The sequence below is a fragment of the Oncorhynchus gorbuscha genome, linkage group LG01, assembly GCF_021184085.1.
Source record: "Oncorhynchus gorbuscha isolate QuinsamMale2020 ecotype Even-year linkage group LG01, OgorEven_v1.0, whole genome shotgun sequence".
Taxonomy (NCBI): domain Eukaryota; kingdom Metazoa; phylum Chordata; class Actinopteri; order Salmoniformes; family Salmonidae; genus Oncorhynchus; species Oncorhynchus gorbuscha.
Window position 1 is genome coordinate 120,009,311 of NC_060173.1, and position 20,479 is coordinate 120,029,789.

General features: G+C 47.5%; 1 protein-coding gene across 1 annotated transcript in view; it reads left to right on the top strand.

The window, feature by feature from the left end:
- Positions 1 to 16,876, top strand: part of marchf4 (membrane associated ring-CH-type finger 4) — a 28,262-nt gene extending 11,386 nt beyond the window's left edge. Inside the window, exons 2-4 of the mRNA XM_046350219.1 lie at positions 1,098 to 1,253; positions 3,284 to 3,476; positions 16,286 to 16,876. Of these exons, the coding sequence (XP_046206175.1) occupies positions 1,098 to 1,253; positions 3,284 to 3,476; positions 16,286 to 16,722 (786 nt within the window). The 3' untranslated portion in view covers positions 16,723 to 16,876. The remainder of the gene's footprint in view (positions 1 to 1,097; positions 1,254 to 3,283; positions 3,477 to 16,285) is intronic.
- The last annotated feature ends 3,603 nt before the right edge of the window (positions 16,877 to 20,479 follow it).

The window sequence follows — 20,479 nt, forward strand, 5'->3', positions numbered from 1 at the left end:
ATTGAGAGAGAGAAAGAGAGTATCAGAGGGAGCATACATAAATTCACACAGGACACTGGATAAGACAGGAGAAATACTCCAGATATAACAGACGGACCCTAGCCCCCTGACACATAAACTACTGCAGCATAAATACTGGAGGCTGAGACAGGAGGAGTCAGGAGACACTGTGGCCCCATCCGATGATATCCCCGGACAGGGCCAACCAGGCAGGATATAACCCCACTCACTTTGCCAAAGCACAGCCACCACACCACTAGAGGGATATCTTCAAACCACCAACTTACCATCCTGAGACAACGCTGAGTATAGCCCACAAAGATCTCCCCCATGGCACAAACCTGAAGGGGGCACCAACCCAGACAGGAAGATCACGTCAGAGACTCAACCCACTCAAGTGACGCACCCATCTCCGCATGTGTGGTTCCCACCGTGAAGCATGGAGGAGGAGGTGTGGGGGTGCTTTGCTGGTGACACTGTCTGTGATTTATTTAGAACTCAAGGCCCATTTAACCAGCATGGCTACCACAGCATTTTGCAGCGATACACCATCCCATCTGGTTTGCGCTTAGTGGGACTATCATTTGTTTTTCAACAGGACAATGACCCAACACACCTCCAGGCTGGGTAAGGGCTATTTGACCAATAAGGAGAGTGATGGAGTGCTGCATCAGATGACCTGGCCTCCACAATCACCCGACCTCAACCCAATTGAGATGGTTTGGGATGTGTCGGACCATAGAATGGTAGAAAAGCATCCAAGTGCTCAGCATATGTGGGATCTCCTTCCAGACTGTTGCAAATGCAGGTGAAATTGGTTAAGAGAATGCCAAGAGTGTACAAAGCTGTCATCAAGGCAAAGGGTGGCTAATTTGAAGAATCTGAAATATAAAATATATTTTGATTTGTTTAACAGTTTTTTTGGTAACTACATGATTCCATATGTGTTATTTCATAGTTTTGATGTCTTCACTATTATTCTACAATGTAGAAAATAGTAAAAAAATAAAGTTTTACTTTTGACTGGTACTGTACTATGCTGTGAGGAATTATGGGCCTTTGGTTTCAACTGCTGTGTAATGTAATGTGTCCCACAGGGGGAGCTGCTGAGCCCATGTCGCTGCAGTGGGTCGGTCCGCTGTATCCACCAGCCCTGCCTCATCAAGTGGATCAGTCAGAGAGGATCCTGGGCCTGTGAGCTCTGCTACTACAAGTACCAGGTCATCAGCATCAGCACCAGGAACCCGCTACAGGTGAGCTACCACGCCAGCAGTAAAACAAAATACACCCTATTGAACAGAGGGAATGTGACGAGACAGACACACAGGCACAGACACGCGCATACACACACACAGGTACAGTACAGACACACGCATGTATACACACACACACAGGTACAGACACACGCATACACACAAACATTGATCCTGTAGATAAGGGGTAGTAGAGTGGTGGCCTGAAGGCACACACTGAATCAAATCACATCAAATGTATTTATATAGCCCTTCGTACATCAGCTGATATCTCAAAGTGCTATACAGAAACCCAGCCTAAAACCCCAAACAGCAAGCAATGCAGATGTAGAAGCACGGTGGCTTGGAAAAACTCCCTAGATGTGTTGTGAAATCTGTTGTGAATGTATTGTAATGTTTTTAAAATTGTATAAACTGCCTTAATTTTTTGGGACCCCAGGAAGAGTAGCTGCTGCCTTGGCAGGAACTAATGGGGATCCATAATAAACCCCAGGAAGAGTAGCTGCTGCCTTGGCAGGAACTAATGGGGATCCATAATAAAGCCCAGGAAGAGTAGTTGCTGCCTTGACAGGAACTAATGGGGATCCATAATAAACCCCAGGAAGAGTAGCTGCTGCCTTGGCAGGAACTAATGAGGATCCATAATAAACCCCAGGAAAAGTAGCTGCTGCCTTGGCAGGAACTAATGGGGATCCATAATAAACCCCAGGAAGAGTAGCTGCTGCCTTCCTTGGCAGGAACTAATGGGGATCCATAATAAACTCCAGGCAGAGTAGCTGCTGCCTTGGCAGGAACTAATGGGGATCCATAATAAACCCCAGGAAGAGTAGCTGCTGCCTTGACAGGAACTAATGGGGATCCATAATAAACCCCAGGAAGAGTAGCTGCTGCCTTGGCAGGAACTAATGGGGATCCATAATAAACCCCATGATAAGTTGCTGCTGCCTTGGCAGGAACTAATGGGGATCCATAATCAACCCCAGGAAGAGTAGCTGCTGCCTTGGCAGGAACTAATGGGGATCCATAATAAACTCCAGGAAGAGTAGCTGCTGCCTTGGCAGGAACTAATGGGGATCCATAATAAACCCCATGATAAGTTGCTGCTGCCTTGGCAGGAACTAATGGGGATCCATAATAAACCCCAGGAAGAGTAGCTGCTGCCTTGGCAGGAACTAATGGGGATCCATAATAAACCCCAGGAAGAGTTGCTGCTGCCTTGGCAGGAACTAATGGGGATCCATAATAAACCCCAGGAAGAGTAGCTGCTGCCTTGGCAGGAACTAACGGGGATCCATAATAAACCCCAGGAAGAGTAGCTGCTGCCTTGGCAGGAACTAATGGGGATCCATAATAAACCCCAGGAAGAGTAGCTGCTGCCTTGGCAGGAACTAACGGGGATCCATAATAAACCCCAGGAAGAGTAGCTGCTGCCTTGGCAGGAACTAACGGGGATCCATAATAAACCCCAGGAAGAGTAGCTGCTGCCTTGGCAGGAACTAACGGGGATCCATAATAAACCCCAGGAAAAGTAGCTGCTGCCTTGGCAGGAACTAACGGGGATCCATAATAAACCCCAGGAAAAGTAGCTGCTGCCTTGGCAGGAACTAACGGGGATCCATAATAAACCCCAGGAAAAGTAGCTGCTGCCTTGGCAGGAACTAATGGGGATCCATAATAAACCCCAGGAAGAGTAGCTGCTGCCTTGGCAGGAACTAATGGGGATCCATAATAAACCCCAGGAAGAGTAGCTGCTGCCTTGGCAGGAAATAATGGGGATCCATAATAAACCCCAGGAAGAGTAGCTGCTGCCTTGACAGGAACTAATGGGGATCTATAATAAACCCCAGGAAAAGTAGCTGCTGCCTTGGCAGGAACTAATGGGGATCCATAATAAACCCCAGGAAAAGTAGCTGCTGCCTTGGCAGGAACTAATGGGGATCCATAATAAACCCATTACAGCAGTAGATCTCATTTTCAAACAGACAATGGTGCATTTGTGTTTACAGTATCTCCGTCCCTCCCTCCCACAGTGGCAGTCCATCTCCCTGGCGGTGATAGAGAAGGTTCAGATAGCTGCAGCGGTTCTGGGGTCTCTGTTCCTGGTGGCCAGTCTGTCCTGGCTGGTCTGGTCCTCCTTCAGCCCCTCGGCACGCTGGCAGAGACATGACCTGCTTTTCCAGATCTGCTACGGCATGTACGGATTCATGGACATCGTCTGCTTCGGTGAGGCTGAGCCCTATTCTAGTTTACAACCGTGGCTCACTGACAGTCAATGTAATGGATGGCAGTTGCTTGTTCTTCAGATGGTCTCACTCTGAAATCCCCTTACTGTATGTGAGTGGAATGCTATAGACACAGAGAATGAATGGCAGAAATTATGAATGATCAATTTGATAGATCTAGATCTATAGTTTTGCCTACAGGTCTAACATGAGAATACTTTGTCATTATATATTGATTTAGCTCATCTAGCCTTCAATCCTTTACTCCAGAGGTAGGCAAGTCAGTTCCTTTCTTCATCTGTTTTAGAGAGTTTCTAGCCTTCAATCCTTTACTCCAGAGGTAGGCAACTCAGTTCCTTTCTTCATCTGTTTTAGAGAGTTTCTAGCCTTTAATCCTTTACTCCAGAGGTAGGCAACTCAGTTCCTGGAAGTGCCTCAGGAACTGTAGGATTTTGTCCCCACTAGGCATCACATCAGAACAGCTAATTGATCAGATCAGTGAATGACTAAATTCAACACACCTGGTCTTCCAGGTCAGTTCAATCAAAAACATGAAGTGGCTCCAGTGCCTGTGATCCTCCAGGACCAGGGTTGTCTACCCCTGATGTAGGACCAGGGTTGTCTACCCCTGATGTAGGACCAGGGTTGTCTACCCCTGATGAAGATAGTGACTGTGGCCCTCCAGGACCAGGGTTGTCTACCCCTGATGTAGGACCAGGGTTGTCTACCCCTGATGTAGGACCAGGGTTGTCTACCCCTGATGAAGATAGTGACTGTGATCCTCCAGGACCAGGGTTGTCTACCCCTGATGTAGGACCAGGGTTGTCTCCCCTGATGAAGATAGTGACTGTGGCCATCCAGGACCAGGGTTGTCTACCCCTGATGTAGGACCAGGGTTGTATACCCCTGATGTAGGACCAGGGTTGTCTACCCCTGATGTAGGACCAGGGTTGTCTACCCCTGATGATGACAGTGCCTGTGGCCCTCCAGGACCAGGGTTGTCTAACCCTGATGAAAATAGTGACTGTGGCCCTCCAGGACCAGGGTTTTCTAACCCTGATGTAAGACCAGGGTTGTCTACCCCTGATGTAGGACCAGGGTTGTCTACCCCTGATGTAAGACCAGGGTTGACTACCCCTGATGTAGGACCAGGGTTGTCTAACCCTGATGTAGGACCAGGGTTGTCTACCCCTGATGATGACAGTGCCTGTGGCCCTCCAGGACCAGGGTTGTCTACCCCTGATGTAAGACCAGGGTTGTCTACCCCTGATGATGACAGTGCCTGTGGCCCTCCAGGACCAGGGTTGTCTACCCCTGATGTAGGACCAGGGTTGTCTACCCCTGATGAAGATAGTGACTGTGGCCCTCCAGGACCAGGGTTGTCTAACCCTGATGTAAGACCAGGGTTGTCTACCCCTGATGTAGGACCAGGGTTGTCTACCCCTGATGTAAGACCAGGGTTGTCTACCCCTGATGTAGGACCAGGGTTGTCTAACCCTGATGTAGGACCAGGGTTGTCTACCCCTGATGATGACAGTGCCTGTGGCGCTCCAGGACCAGGGTTGTCTACCCCTGATGTAAGACCAGGGTTGTCTACCCCTGATGATGACAGTGCCTGTGGCCCTCCAGGACCAGGGTTGTCTACCCCTGATGTAGGACCAGGGTTGTCTACCCCTGATGAAGATAGCGACTGTGGCCCTCCAGGACCAGGGTTGTCTAATCCTGATGTAGGACCAGGGTTGTCTATCCCTGATGTAAGACCAGGGTTGTCTACCCCTGATGTAGGACCAGGGTTGTCTACCCCTGATGTAAGACCAGGGTTGTCTACCCCTGATGTAGGACCAGGGTTGTCTAACCCTGATGTAGGACCAGGGTTGTCTACCCCTGATGATGACAGTGCCTGTGGCGCTCCAGGACCAGGGTTGTCTACCCCTGATGTAAGACCAGGGTTGTCTACCCCTGATGATGACAGTGCCTGTGGCCCTCCAGGACCAGGGTTGTCTACCCCTGATGTAGGACCAGGGTTGTCTACCCCTGATGAAGATAGCGACTGTGGCCCTCCAGGACCAGGGTTGTCTAATCCTGATGTAGGACCAGGGTTGTCTATCCCTGATGTAGGACCAGGGTTGTCTACCCCTGATGTAGGACCAGGGTCGTCTACCCCTGATGAAGATAGTGACTGTGGCCCTCCAGGACCAGGGTTGTCTAACCCTGATGTAAGACCAGGGTTGTCTAACCCTGATGTAGGACCAGGGTTGTCTATCCCTGATGAAAATAGTGACTGTGGCTCTCCAGGACCAGGGTTGTCTATCCCTGGTGTAGGACCAGGGTTGTCTACCCCTGATGAAGATAGTGACTGTGGCCCTCCAGGACCAGGGTTGTCTACCCCTGATGAAGATAGTGACTGTGGCCCTCCAGGACAAGGGTTGTCTACCCCTGATGTAGGACCAGAGTTGTCTACCCCTGATGTACGACCAGGGTTGTCTACCCCTGATGAAGATAGTGACTGTGATCCTCCAGGACCAGGGTTGTCTACCCCTGATGTAGGACCAGGGTTGTCTAACCCTGATGTAGGACCAGGGCTGTCTACCCCTGATGATGACAGTGCCTGTGGCGCTCCAGGACCAGGGTTGTCTACCCCTGATGTAAGACCAGGGTTGTCTACCCCTGATGATGACAGTGCCTGTGGCCCTCCAGGACCAGGGTTGTCTACCCCTGATGTAGGACCAGGGTTGTCTACCCCTGATGAAGATAGCGACTGTGGCCCTCCAGGACCAGGGTTGTCTAATCCTGATGTAGGACCAGGGTTGTCTATCCCTGATGTAGGACCAGGGTTGTCTACCCCTGATGTAGGACCAGGGTCGTCTACCCCTGATGAAGATAGTGACTGTGGCCCTCCAGGACCAGGGTTGTCTAACCCTGATGTAAGACCAGGGTTGTCTAACCCTGATGTAGGACCAGGGTTGTCTATCCCTGATGAAAATAGTGACTGTGGCTCTCCAGGACCAGGGTTGTCTATCCCTGGTGTAGGACCAGGGTTGTCTACCCCTGATGAAGATAGTGACTGTGGCCCTCCAGGACCAGGGTTGTCTACCCCTGATGAAGATAGTGACTGTGGCCCTCCAGGACAAGGGTTGTCTACCCCTGATGTAGGACCAGAGTTGTCTACCCCTGATGTACGACCAGGGTTGTCTACCCCTGATGAAGATAGTGACTGTGGCCCTCCAGGACCAGGGTTGTCTACCCCTGATGAAGATAGTGACTGTGGCCCTCCAGCACCAGGGTTGTCGACCCCTGATGAAGATAGTGACTGTGGCCCTCCAGGACCAGGGTTGTCTACCCCTGATGTTGACCAGGGTTGTCTAACCCTGATGTAGGACCAGGGTTGTCTATCCCTGATGTAGGACCAGGGTTGTCTATCCCTGATGTAGGACCAGGGTTGTCTACCCCTGATGAAGATAGTGACTGTGGCCCTCCAGGACCAGGGTTGTCTACCCCTGATGTAGGACCAGAGTTGTCTACCCCTGATGTACGACCAGGGTTGTCTACCCCTGATGAAGATAGTGACTGTGGCCCTCCAGGACCAGGGTTGTCTACCCCTGATGAAGATAGTGACTGTGGCCCTCCAGCACCAGGGTTGTCGACCCCTGATGAAGATAGTGACTGTGGCCCTCCAGGACCAGGGTTGTCTACCCCTGATGTTGACCAGGGTTGTCTAACCCTGATGTAGGACCAGGGTTGTCTATCCCTGATGTAGGACCAGGGTTGTCTATCCCTGATGTAGGACCAGGGTTGTCTACCCCTGATGAAGATAGTGACTGTGGCCCTCCAGGACCAGGGTTTTCTATCCCTGATGAAAATAGTGACTGTGGCCCTCCAGGGTTGTCTACCCCTGATGTAGGACCAGAGTTTTCTACCCCTGATGTAGGACCAGAGTTTTCTACCCCTGATGTAGGACCAGGGTTGTCTAACCCTGATGTAGGACCAGCGTTGTCTAACCCTGATGTACTCTGTTGAGTCTTTAGTTTTAAACATACTGTAACTTATTCCTTTCTGCAGATAAACTCATCCTCTGCAGTGTTTTATATACACTGACTGGAGTCCTTGTTAGGGTTAATTGTAATACAATATTTTAGGTTCTACCACAGCAGCTTAAATCAAGAACAATATCAAATAAAAACCAGAAAGTCTCACTCAACGAAAATTAAACAGATTTAATCCTCTCACTGGAGAGTGAGTCTGTCTGATAGATGACTGACTAGAGTCCTTGTTAGGGCTGGAGACTGAGTCTGTCTGATAGATGACTGACTAGAGTCCTTGTTAGAGCTGGAGAGTGAGTCTGTCTGATAGATGACTGACTAGAGTCCTTGTTAGGGCTAGAGAGTGAGTCTGTCTGATAGATGACTGACTAAAGTCCTTGTTAGGGCTGGAGAGTGAGTCTGTCTGATAAATGACTGACTAGAGTCCTTGTTAGGGCTGGAGACTGAGTCTGTCTGATAGATGACTGACTAGAGTCCTTGTTAGAGCTGGAGAGCGAGTCTGTCTGATAGATGACTGACTAGAGTCCTTGTTAGGGCTAGAGAGTGAGTCTGTCTGATAGATGACTGACTAAAGTCCTTGTTAGGGCTGGAGAGTGAGTCTGTCTGATAGATGACTGACTAGAGTCCTTGTTAGGGCTGGAGACTGAGTCTGTCTGATAGATGACTGACTAGAGTCCTTGTTAGGGCTAGAGAGAGAGTCTGTCTGATAGATGACTGACTAGAGTCCTTGTTAGAGCTGGAGAGCGAGTCTGTCTGATAGATGACTGACTAGAGTCCTTGTTAGGGCTAGAGAGTGAGTCTGTCTGATAGATGACTGACTAGAGTCCCTGTTAGGGCTGGAGAGTGAGTCTGTCTGATAGATGACTGACTAGAGTCCTTGTTAGGGCTGGAGAGTGAATCTGTCTGATAGATGACTGACTAGAGTCCTTGTTAGAGCTGGAGAGTGAGAGTCTGTCTGATAGATGACTGACGAGAGTCCTTGTTAGAGCTGGAGAGCGAGTCTGTCTGATAGATGACTGACTAGAGTCCTTGTTAGGGCTAGAGAGTGAGTCTGTCTGATAGATGACTGACTAGAGTCCCTGTTAGGGCTGGAGAGTGAGTCTGTCTGATAGATGACTGACTAGAGTCCTTGTTAGGGCTGGAGAGTGAATCTGTCTGATAGATGACTGACTAGAGTCCTTGTTAGAGCTGGAGAGTGAGTCTGTCTGATAGATGACTGACTAGAGTCCTTGTTAGGGCTGGAGAGTGAGTCTGTCTGATAGATGACTGACGAGAGTCCTTGTTAGGGCTGGAGAGTGAGTCTGTCTGATAGATGACTGACGAGAGTCCTTGTTAGGGCTGGAGAGTGAGTCTGTCTGATAGATGACTGACTAGAGTCCTTGTTAGGGCTGGAGAGTGAATCTGTCTGATAGATGACTGACGAGAGTCCTTGTTAGGGCTGGAGAGTGAGTCTGTCTGATAGATGACTGACTAGAGTCCTTGTTAGGGCTGGAGAGTGAGTCTGTCTGATAGATGACTGACGAGAGTCCTTGTTAGGGCTGGAGAGTGAGTCTGTCTGATTGATGACTGACGAGAGTCCTTGTTAGGGCTGGAGAGTGAGTCTGTCTGATAGATGACTGACTAGAGTCCTTGTTAGGGCTGGAGACTGAGTCTAACCTCCCAGCCCCCTCACCCAGCCACCCCTCCCAGTCCCCCCTCCAGCCCCCTCACCCAGCTAGCCCGCCCTCCCAGCCCCCCTCCCAGCCACCCTCCCAGCCCCCCTCCCAGCCCCCTCACCCAGCTAGCCCGCCCTCCCAGCCCCCCTCCCAGCCCGCCCTCCCAGCCACCCTCCCAGCCCCCTCCCAGCCCCCTCACCCAGCCATCCCTCCCAGCCCCCTCACCCAGTGATCCCTCCCAGCCCCCTCTCCCAGCCACCCTCCCAGCCCACTCACCCAGCCCCCTCACCCAGCTGCTCCAGTTGTCTTGATAGATGTGGAGGGTGAACTGTAGTTGTCTTGAGAAATGTGGAGGGTCAACTCCTCTAGTTGTCTTGATAGATGTGGAGGGTCAACATCTTTAGTTGTCTTGGTAGATGTGGAGGGTCAACTCCTTTAGTTGTATTATGAAATGTGGAGGGTCATCTCCTTTAGTTGTCTTGATAGATGTGGAGGGTCAACTCCTCTAGTTGTCTTGATAGATGTCGAGGGTCAACTCCTTTAGTTGTCTTGATAGATGTGGAGGATCAACTCCTTTAGTTGTCTTGATAGATGTGGAGGGTCAACTCCTCTAGTTGTCTTGATAGATGTCGAGGGTCAACTCCTTTAGTTGTCTTGATAGATGTGGAGGATCAACTCCTTTAGTTGTATTGATAGATGTGGAGGGTCAACTCCTTTAGTTGTCTTGATAGATGTGGAGGGTCAACTCCTTTAATTGTCTTGATAGATGTGGAGGGTCAACACCTCCAGTTGTCTTGATAGATGTAGAGGGTCAACACCTTTAGTTGTCTTGATAGATGTGGAGTGTCAACACCTTTAGTTGTCTTGATAGATGTGGAGGGTCAACTCCTTTAGTTGTCTTGATAGATGTGGAGGGTCAACTCCTTTAGTTGTCTTGATAGATGTGGAGGGTCAACTCCTTTAGTTGTCTTGATAGATGTGGAGGGTCAACTCCTTTAGTTGTCTTGATAGATGTGGAGGGTCAACTCCTTTAGTTGTCTTGATAGATGTGGAGGGTCAACTCCTTTAGTTGTCTTGATAGATGTGGAGGGTCAACTCCTCTAGTTGTCTTGATAGATGTCGAGGGTCAACTCCTTTAGTTGTCTTGATAGATGTGGAGGATCAACTCCTTTAGTTGTATTGATAGATGTGGAGGGTCAACTCCTTTAGTTGTCTTGATAGATGTGGAGGGTCAACTCCTTTAATTGTCTTGATAGATGTGGAGGGTCAACACCTCCAGTTGTCTTGATAGATGTAGAGGGTCAACACCTTTAGTTGTCTTGATAGATGTGGAGTGTCAACACCTTTAGTTGTCTTGATAGATGTGGAGGGTCAACTCCTTTAGTTGTCTTGATAGATGTGGAGGGTCAACTCCTTTAGTTGTCTTGATAGATGTGGAGGGTCAACTCCTTTAGTTGTCTTGATAGATGTGGAGGGTCAACTCCTTTAGTTGTCTTGATAGATGTGGAGGGTCAACTCCTTTAGTTGTCTTGATAGATGTGGAGGGTCAACTCCTTTAGTTGTCTTGATAGATGTGGAGGGTCAACTCCTTTAGTTGTCTTGATAGATGTGGAGGGTCAACTCCTTTAGTTGTCTTGATAGATGTGGAGGGTCAACTCCTTTAGTTGTCTTGATAGATGTGGAGGGTCAACACCTTTAGTTGTCTTGATAGATGTGGAGGGTCAACTCCTTTAGTTGTCTTGATAGATGTGGAGGGTCAACTCCTTTAGTTGTCTTGATAGATGTGGAGGGTCAACACCTTTAGTTGTCTTGATATATGTGGAGGGTCAACACCTTTAGTTGTCTTGATAGATCTAGATGGTCAACACCTTTAGTTGATTTCTAGACAAACAATCCTTTATCTGATTTCCCTGGTTTCGTTTTGCTCCACCTTTTATGTTTGCTTCCTGTCTAAGTTTGGTGTGGTTTTTCTTTTGTTTGCCTCTTCTTGAGCACATTTTATGGGTGCTCATGCTGGGTGTCTTTCAGGTCCTGTTGTTGTTGCTAGTCAACCTCCAGTGGACCCCCCATGAGTATCTTTCAGAACCCCTCCTAAAACCCCACCTGTTTGGTTCTGGTTGCTGTCAGTGACTCTTTGTTAGTTGCCCTTTCTGTTTAGTGACAATTTTTGGTTTTCTTGCTGGGGACCGTAACACCCCTCAAAAAATTCTCACCCCCCCTGTTATTGTAATGGTGAGAGGTTAGCATTGGGGGGAGGGGAATATAGTATTGTCTCAATGTACAATAAACTGGTATCACTATGTAGCCTACGTTGTGTTTATAACTTTTTCCCACTGTCCTCTTCTCGGTAAAGGGGACTCTCCTCTGTCCACGTAGGTCTCCCTTCCTCGTAGTTTGTAGGCATTCGCTTGGCTTTCCCTTCCATACCCAGAGCACTGCCGGGAGGCGGAGCTGAGACTGTGACTGTCTGATTGGAAGGTATACTTTGCCTCTTTTTCTCAGCTTAGCAGACAGGTCCTGGATGACTTGAATGGTCTGGCCTTGGATTTTGATCTCCTTCCCCCTTGTGCCTTCAGAATGTTGACTTTGGTTTGATAGTTCCATAGTTTGAAGGTTGCAAGGCGTGGGCATTTAGCGCTCTTCTGTTCCATGTCGATCCTGTGGCTTGGCTCTAGATCTTCTGGTGATAAACCAACGTCAAGTTTCCTCTATCACTTCGACAAAGTAAAAGGTCTCATTTTTCCTTGTCTTCCAGACTGGCCTCATAGACTAGACGAAACAAAGTAAACAGATATCTGGGACACTCAAACTAGTATGATATGTTACGTTTGTTATGGTTACATAAGACCGACGTTTACTTAAGGCAAAAGCGAAAGTAGGGTGGTTGGTTGAGGTGGCTGGAAGCATGTATAACGCGAAAGTCTAGCGACCTAAAGGTTGCATGTTGGAATCTCCTCACGGACAACTTTAGCATTTTAGATCATTATCAACTTTACTTTCTACTTTTGAGCTACTTTGCAAATACTTAGCATGTTAGCTAACCCTTCCCCATAGCCCCAACCTAACCTTTTTATCAAAACCTTCTTAACCTTAACCCTTTAACCTAACCTAACCTTAACCTCTAAACCCTAGAGCTAGCTAATGTTAGTGTTAGCCACCTAGTCATCTAGCTAACGTTAGCAACAACAAATTTAAATTCTTAACAATAGTTTTGCAAATTTGTATCACATTGTTCATTTTTGCTGATTTGTAACATATTGTACAAATTGTCATCCGTAACATCAACAAATTAATACATACCATACGAAACGTAACATGTCATACTAAATTAACTGTCTGCAATTTTTATACAGAATAATACGAAATGCTCTGAGACCATGTTGCGTCAATATTCTCAAGGACAATGTTCTCATGTTTTGTCTTATTCTGTTTTCTTGTTGGTCCCAGTCATCTTCTAAAGTTTGCACATTTGTTTCCTAAATGCTATTTTTTTTGTCTTGTTCATTCATGTGCACACCTTGTTTTGTGCATTTATGATACGATAGCCTCTACTGTCTTTTAGAGCTAATCAATTCCTTTAAACAGATTGTAGCAAGTTATTGTGAGCGTTGAACGTATTAGCTGTGTTTTACCAGATAGCATTTAGCTGTTCATTACTCTCGTCTCCAAGTGGCTCTTTGTCTTTTCCTGTTAGGGAAGCCATGACATGTTGGATTATTGCACTGTTTTAGAAACTGATTGGGTCGCTGTTGGACAAAATGAATCACTAACCCTAACCCTAACACTCTCCCAGTTATGTGAGGATATGTTGATTCATCAAGAGTTCAACTCTGTCTGGTTTCTGCATAGAACCACAGTTGTGTTGGTACACACAGAGCTACTCCCTCCCCATGCATCAACAACCAATCAGACAGAGCTACTCCCTCCCCATGCATCAACAACCAATCAGACAGAGCTACTCACTCCCAATGCATCAACAACCAATCAGACAGAGCTACTCCCTCCCCATGCATCAACAACCAATCAGACAGAGCTACTCCCTCCCCATGCATCAACAACCAATCAGACAGAGCTACTCACTCCCAATGCATCAACAACCAATCAGACAGAGCTACTCCCTCCCCATGCATCAACAACCAATCAGACAGAGCTACTCCCTCCCCATGCATCAACAACCAATCAGACAGAGCTACTCACTCCCAATGCATCAACAACCAATCAGACAGAGCTACTCACTCCCAATGCATCAACAACCAATCAGACAGAGCTACTCCCTCCCAATGCATCAACAACCAATCAGACAGAGCTACTAACGCCCCATGCATCAACAACCAATCAGACAGAGCTACTCCCTCCCAATGCATCAACAACCAATCAGACAGAGCTACTCACTCCCCATGCATCAACAACCAATCAGACAGAGCTACTCACTCCCCATGCATCAACAACCTATCAGACAGAGCTACTCACTCCCCATGCATCAACAACCAATCAGACAGAGCTACTCCCTCCCCATGCATCAACAACCAATCAGACAGAGCTACTCACTCCCCATGCATCAACAACCAATCAGACAGAGCTACTCCCTCCCAATGCATCAACAACCAATCAGACAGAGCTACTCACTCCCCATGCATCAACAACCAATCAGACAGAGCTACTCACTCCCCATGCATCAACAACCAATCAGACAGAGCTACTCACTCCCCATGCATCAATAACCAATCAGACAGAGCTACTCACTCCCCATGCATCAACAACCAATCAGACAGAGCTACTAACGCCCCATGCATCAACAACCAATCAGACAGAGCTACTAACTCCCCATGCATCAACAACCAATCAGACAGAGCTACTCACTCCCCATGCATCAACAACCAATCAGACAGAGCTACTCCCTCCCCATGCATCAACAACCAATCAGACAGAGCTACTCACTCCCCATGCATCAACAACCAATCAGACAGAGCTACTCCCTCCCCATGCATCAACAACCAATCAGACAGAGCTACTCCCTCCCCATGCATCAACAACCAATCAGACAGAGCTACTCCCTCCCCATGCATCAACAACCAATCAGACAGAGCTACTCACTCCCCATGCATCAACAACCAATCAGACAGAGCTACTCCCTCCCCAATGCGCCAACATTCTAAGGACGCATCAATAATCACTTCTGACACCTGAGATGAGATATTATCGGGAACCCCTCTGTACGAATGTTTCACCTGTGGAGATCCCAGAACACAGATGTTGGCATGTCTCTCTCACTGTCACAAACAGCGCATAGTATCATATTTATAATGTCTTATGGGAAGGTGTGTCTAGATGTATCTATGCAGTAGGACTCTATGCAGTAAGACTCTATGCAGTAAGACTCTATGCAGTAAGACTCTGTGCAGTAAGACTCTGTGCAGTAGGACTCTATGCAGTAGGACTCTATGCTGTAAGACTTTATGCAGTAGGACTCTATGCAGTAGGACTCTATGCAGTAAGACTCTATGCAGTAAGACTCTATGCAGTAGGACTCTATGCAGTAGGAATCTATGCAGTAAGACTCTATGCAGTAAGACTCTATGCAGTAAGACTCTATGCAGTAACACTCTATGCAGTAAGACTCTATGCAGTAAGCCTCTATGCAGTAGGACTCTATGCAGTAAGACTCTATGCAGTAGGACTCTATGCAGTAAGACTCTATGCAGTAAGACTCTATGCAGTAACACTCTATGCAGTAACACTCTATGCAGTAAGACTCTATGCAGTAAGACTCTATGCAGTAGGACTCTATGCAGTAAGACTCTATGCAGTAGGACTCTATGCAGTAAGACTCTATGCAGTAAGACTCTATGCAGTAGGACTCTATGCAGTAGGACTCTATGCAGTAAGACTCTATGCAGTAGGACTCTATGCAGTAGGACTCTATGCAGTAGGACTCTATGCAGTAAGACTCTATGCAGTAGGACTCTATGCAGTAAGACTCTATGCAGTAGGACTCTATGCAGTAGGAATCTATGCAGTAAGACTCTATGCAGTAAGACACTATGCAGTAAGACTCAATGCAGTAAGACTCAATGCAGTAAGACTCTATGCAGTAAGACTCTATGCAGTAGGACTCTATGCAGTAGGAATCTATGCAGTAAGATTCTATGCAGTAGGACTCTATGCAGTAAGACTCTATGCAGCAAGACTCTATGCAGTAGGACTCTATGCAGTAAGACTCTATGCAGTAGGACTCTATGCAGTAAGACTCTATGCAGTAAGACTCTATTCAGTAGGACTCTATGCAGTAAGACTCTATGCAGTAGGACTCTATGCAGTAAGACTCTATGCAGTAAGACTCTATGCAGTAAGACTCTATGCAGTAGGACTCTATGCAGTAAGACTCTATGCAGTAAGACTCTATGCAGTAGGACTCTATGCAGTAAGACTCTATGCAGTAGGACTCTATGCAGTAGGACTCTATGCAGTAAGACTCTATGCAGTAGGACTCTATGCAGTAAGACTCTATGCAGTAGGACTCTATGCAGTAGGAATCTATGCAGTAAGACTCTATGCAGTAAGACGCTATGCAGTAAGACTCTATGTAGTAAGACTCAATGCAGTAAAACTCTATGCAGTAAGACTCTATGCAGTAAGACTCTATGCAGTAGGACTCTATGCAGTAGGAATCTATGCAGTAAGATTATATGCAGTAGGACTCTATGCAGTAAGACTCTATGCAGTAAGACGCTATGCAGTAAGACTCTATGCAGTAGGACTCTATGCAGTAGGACTCTATGCAGTAATACTCTATGCAGTAGGACTCTATGCAGTAAGACTCTATGCAGTAAGACTCTATTCAGTAGGACTCTATGCAGTAAGACTCTATGCAGTAGGACTCTATGCAGTAAGACTCTATGCAGTAAGACTCTATGCAGTAGGACTCTATGCAGTAAGACTCTATGCAGTAGACACTATGCAGTAGGACTCTATGCAGTAAGAATCTATGCAGTAAGACTCTATGCAGTAAGACTCAATGCAGTAAGACTCTATGCAGTCAGATCCTGACTGTGCTGCTGATTGTATATTGCAGGATCATCTGACTAATATTCATATCTCTTATCTTCCCACTGCAGCTCTAATCATCCATGAAGGACCTTCAGTGTTCCGTATCTTTAACCGGTGGCAGGCTGTCAACCAGCAGTGGAAGGTTCTCAACTACGACAAGACCACTGACAGTGAGAACCTGAAGACAGCAGCCACAGTGCGGACTCTCTCTCAGCCTCAGTCTAGCCAGAGAAACCAGCCTGGGACAGGATTAGGACCCTCCTCTGCCACCTCCCCTCTGGCTGCTGCCACCACAGCACCGGATTTAGCTACAGCATCACCAGCCACAGGGATTGGGCTGGTCACACAGGGTTCCACTGAGCAGGCCAGGGGGACAGCTGGACCAGACCAACACTGTCCTGCCTACAATATCCTCCACCTTCTCAGCCACCTGAGGCAGCCAGAGGCCCACGGCTACCCCAGCCACAGCACCCGGGAGCTGGTCATGAGAGTCACTACAGTCTGAGGCTCTGACTGAGGCCTTGTCAAGGAGAGATTTGACATTGAAATGGAAGGCCTTGGTCTAAAAGGACCAACAATGTTTAAAATTCACCGTTGATGACCTTAAAGACAGTGTGTGTGGGGGGGGGTCATTCAAAAGAATGAAACATAAAAAACATGATTCCCCCTGTGGAAACATCAGTGGGGGGGGGGGGGTGTCTCTGTCTATAGTAAAGCCCTTTTGTGTGATAAAACTCATTCTGATTGGCTGAGCTCCCCGGTGGGTGGGCCTATGCCCTCCCTGACCCACCCATTGCTGAGCCCCTGCCCAGTCATGTGAAATCCATAGATTAGGGACTAAAACATTTATTTCAATTGACTGATTTCCTGATATGAAGTGTAACTCAGTAAACTCTTTGAAATTGTTGCATGTTAGCTTTCCTATTTTTGTTCAGTTTATTAGACTGGAGTGGATGATGTTACGTTCCCCAGTTTATGTGTTGTAGTTTGTGTATTTGCATGTGTTTATTTCAGGAAATGGCTTCCTGAAATCCCTCAAGCAGCTGATTGGTCGACTCCAGGACTAATTGGAGAGCTGACCCCGCCCCCTCGTCAAGACGCAGCTGTCTCCAATTACCCATTCATTCTGAAGCTATATAAAAGCCAGTGTTCTGTTGAGGAGAGAGGCATTGCTGGGAGGTCATTGCAGAGAGATTGAATGTGATAGAGAATCATTGCTGAGAGAGGAGGCTGATGGCTGTGGATAATTTACTATGTTAGTTGTTGGTAGCAGTTGGTATGTTCAGTGAGTTTGTTGCTCAGATAGAGCTTATTTGATGTCCTTTGTTTCTTAGTTTGTTTGAGAAATTATTTGTTCCCCTGTTTCATTTGTTCCCAGGGGGGAAGGGGAAGGCACCTAGGGAGTGCTTAGGCAAGAGGCCCGCGGGCATACATATACCCGTAGTATATTCATTGTCTAGGCACAATAGGTAAGACCTGGGCGGACACCCCCTGTATTTTGGTTAGGGCACCAGGTGGTGCTAAATTAGGTAAGTAGTGGGTAGGCAGGTAAGATAGGAGAGGGGGGGGGGGCTTTGAGATGTACTTTCTTTGCTTTGGTTCCGTCCAGCCCATTTTCCCCATATTACCGTGTGAAGGAATAAAGTCCTTGTAAACGGTACCACATTCTGCCTGTTGTCATTCTTACTTGCACCTACAGTCCATACCTTTTTCACTTCACGGAGAGTTTAGTTGTAGCAGGGTGTTGCGTTCCCTCATCGTAGAGGCGTGCGTAACAGATGAACACGTGTAGGTAGTCTACAATAGACTACAGGAGACTCTACAGGAGACTACAGGAGACTCTACAATAGACTACAGGAGACTCTACAGGAGACTACAGGAGACTCTACAGGAGACTCAAGGAGACTACAGGACATTCTACAGGAGACTCTACAGGAGGCTACAGGAGACTACAGGACTCTACATGACTCTACAGGAGACTCTACAGGAGGAACAGGATACTCTACAGGAGACTACAGGAAACTACAGGAGACTCTACAGGAGACTACAGGAGACTCTACAGGAGACTACAGGAGACTATACAGGATACTCTACAGGAGACTACAGGAGACTCTACAGGAGACTAATTGTACTCACTAGAAAACAATAATGCAATGTGCATTGTATTGTGGTGCTGTAGGTGTTCGAATCAGTGCGACCTGCACATTTATTAATTCAAAACCTATTTTTTAAGAGGCTAAAATCATGATTTGGTCAACCAGTAAAGTACATTATCCTCATATAGTGAAAGTGTCTGCCTGCCTGCCCCTGTACCTGTTTTGCTTCTGTGTCAAGTGAGTCACTCACTTTCTCTCCTTTCCTGGGGGAGAAAAATGCTGGAGATAGTGATCTGAGTTTATACTCAGTTGGTGAATCAGCCTATGACTTTAGAGCACATAAAGATGAAGCCAAATTCATCTCTGTTGAACAAAAAAAACATCTGAACATTCGGGAGCCCAAATGCAACAGTAAAATATAACAATAACATAACAACCATCATGACAATCACTGGATTAGAATGCACATTTTCTACATTCAAATATTTTTCATCACAACGTGAAAAGAAGAAGCAACTTATTTATCCAGGAACATCTCAGTAGTCGATTACACATTTTAATAAAGCACTTAATGACTTCATGAAATTAGTTAAATTGTGTGATACCTAAAAAACAAATAACTTGGGCCAAATCATAGGCTAGTGCCCCTAACAAAAACTTAATGGGGAAAATGTTAGTCTGGAGCTACAAGGGGAATGTCCTCTTAGTCTGGAGCTACAAGGGGAATGTCCTCCATGTTAGTCTGGAGTTACAAGGGGAATGTCCTCCAAGTTAGTCTGGAGCTACAAGGGGAATGTCCTCCATGTTAGTCTGGAGTTACAAGGGAATGTACTCTTAGTCTGGAGTTACAAGGGGAGTGTCCTCTATGTTAGTCTGGAGTTACAAGGGGAGTGTCCTCTTAGTCTGGAGTTACAAGGGGAGTGTCCTCTTAGTCTGGAGCTACAAGGGGAATGTCCTCTTAGTCTGGAGTTACAAGGGGAATGTCCTCTGTGTTAGTCTGGAGTTACAAGGGGAATGTCCTCTTAGTCTGGAGCTACAAGGGGAATGTCCTCTTAGTCTGGAGCTACAAGGGGAATGGCCTCTTAGTCTGGAGCTACAAGGGGAATGTCCTCTTAGTAAGGAGCTACAAGGGGAATGTCCTCCATGTTAGTCTGGAGCTACAAGGGGAATGTCCTCTTAGTCTGGAGCTACAAGGGGAATGTCCTCCATGTTAGTCTCGAGTTACAAGGGGAATGTCCTCTTAGTCTGGAGCTACAAGGGGAATGTCCTCCATGTTAGGGGGAGGAGAAGGTGGCTCTTTGCCACCTTCTCCTCTCTCCTGAATCCTCCGCCCCCTCCCCCCCCCTCCTCCCTCTCTGCAGATGACTTCGTCAACCATTTTGAAAAGAAGGTCGACGACATCCGATCCTCGTTTGCTAAGTCAAACGACACTGCTGGTTCTGCTCACACTGCCCTACCCTGTGCTCTGACCTCTTTCTCCCCTCTCTCTCCAGATGAAATCTCGCGTCTTGTGACGGCCGGCCGCCCAACAACCTGCCCGCTTGACCCTATCCCCTCCTCTCTTCTCCAGACCATTTCCGGAGACCTTCTCCCTTACCTCACCTCGCTCATCAACTCATCCCTGACCGTTGGCTACGTCCCTTCCGTCTTCAAGAGAGCGAGAGTTGCACCCCTTCTGAAAAAACCTACACTCGATCCCTCCGATGTCAACAATTACAGACCAGTATCCCTTCTTTCTTTTCTCTCCAAAACTCTTGAACGTGCTGTCCTTGGCCAGCTCTCCCGCTATCTCTCTCTGAATGACCTTCTTGATCCAAATCAGTCAGGTTTCAAGACTAGTCATTCAACTGAGACTGCTCTCCTCTGTATCACGGAGGCGCTCCGCACTGCTAAAGCTAACTCTCTCTCCTCTGCTCTCATCCTTCTAGATCTATCGGCTGCCTTCGATACTGTGAACCATCAGATCCTCCTCTCCACCCTCTCCGAGTTGGGCATCTCCGGCGCGGCCCACGCTTGGATTGCGTCCTACCTGACAGGTCGCTCCTACCAGGTGGCGTGGCGAGAATCTGTCTCCTCACCACGCGCTCTCACCACTGGTGTCCCCCAGGGCTCTGTTCTTGGCCCTCTCCTATTCTCGCTATACACCAAGTCACTTGGCTCTGTCAT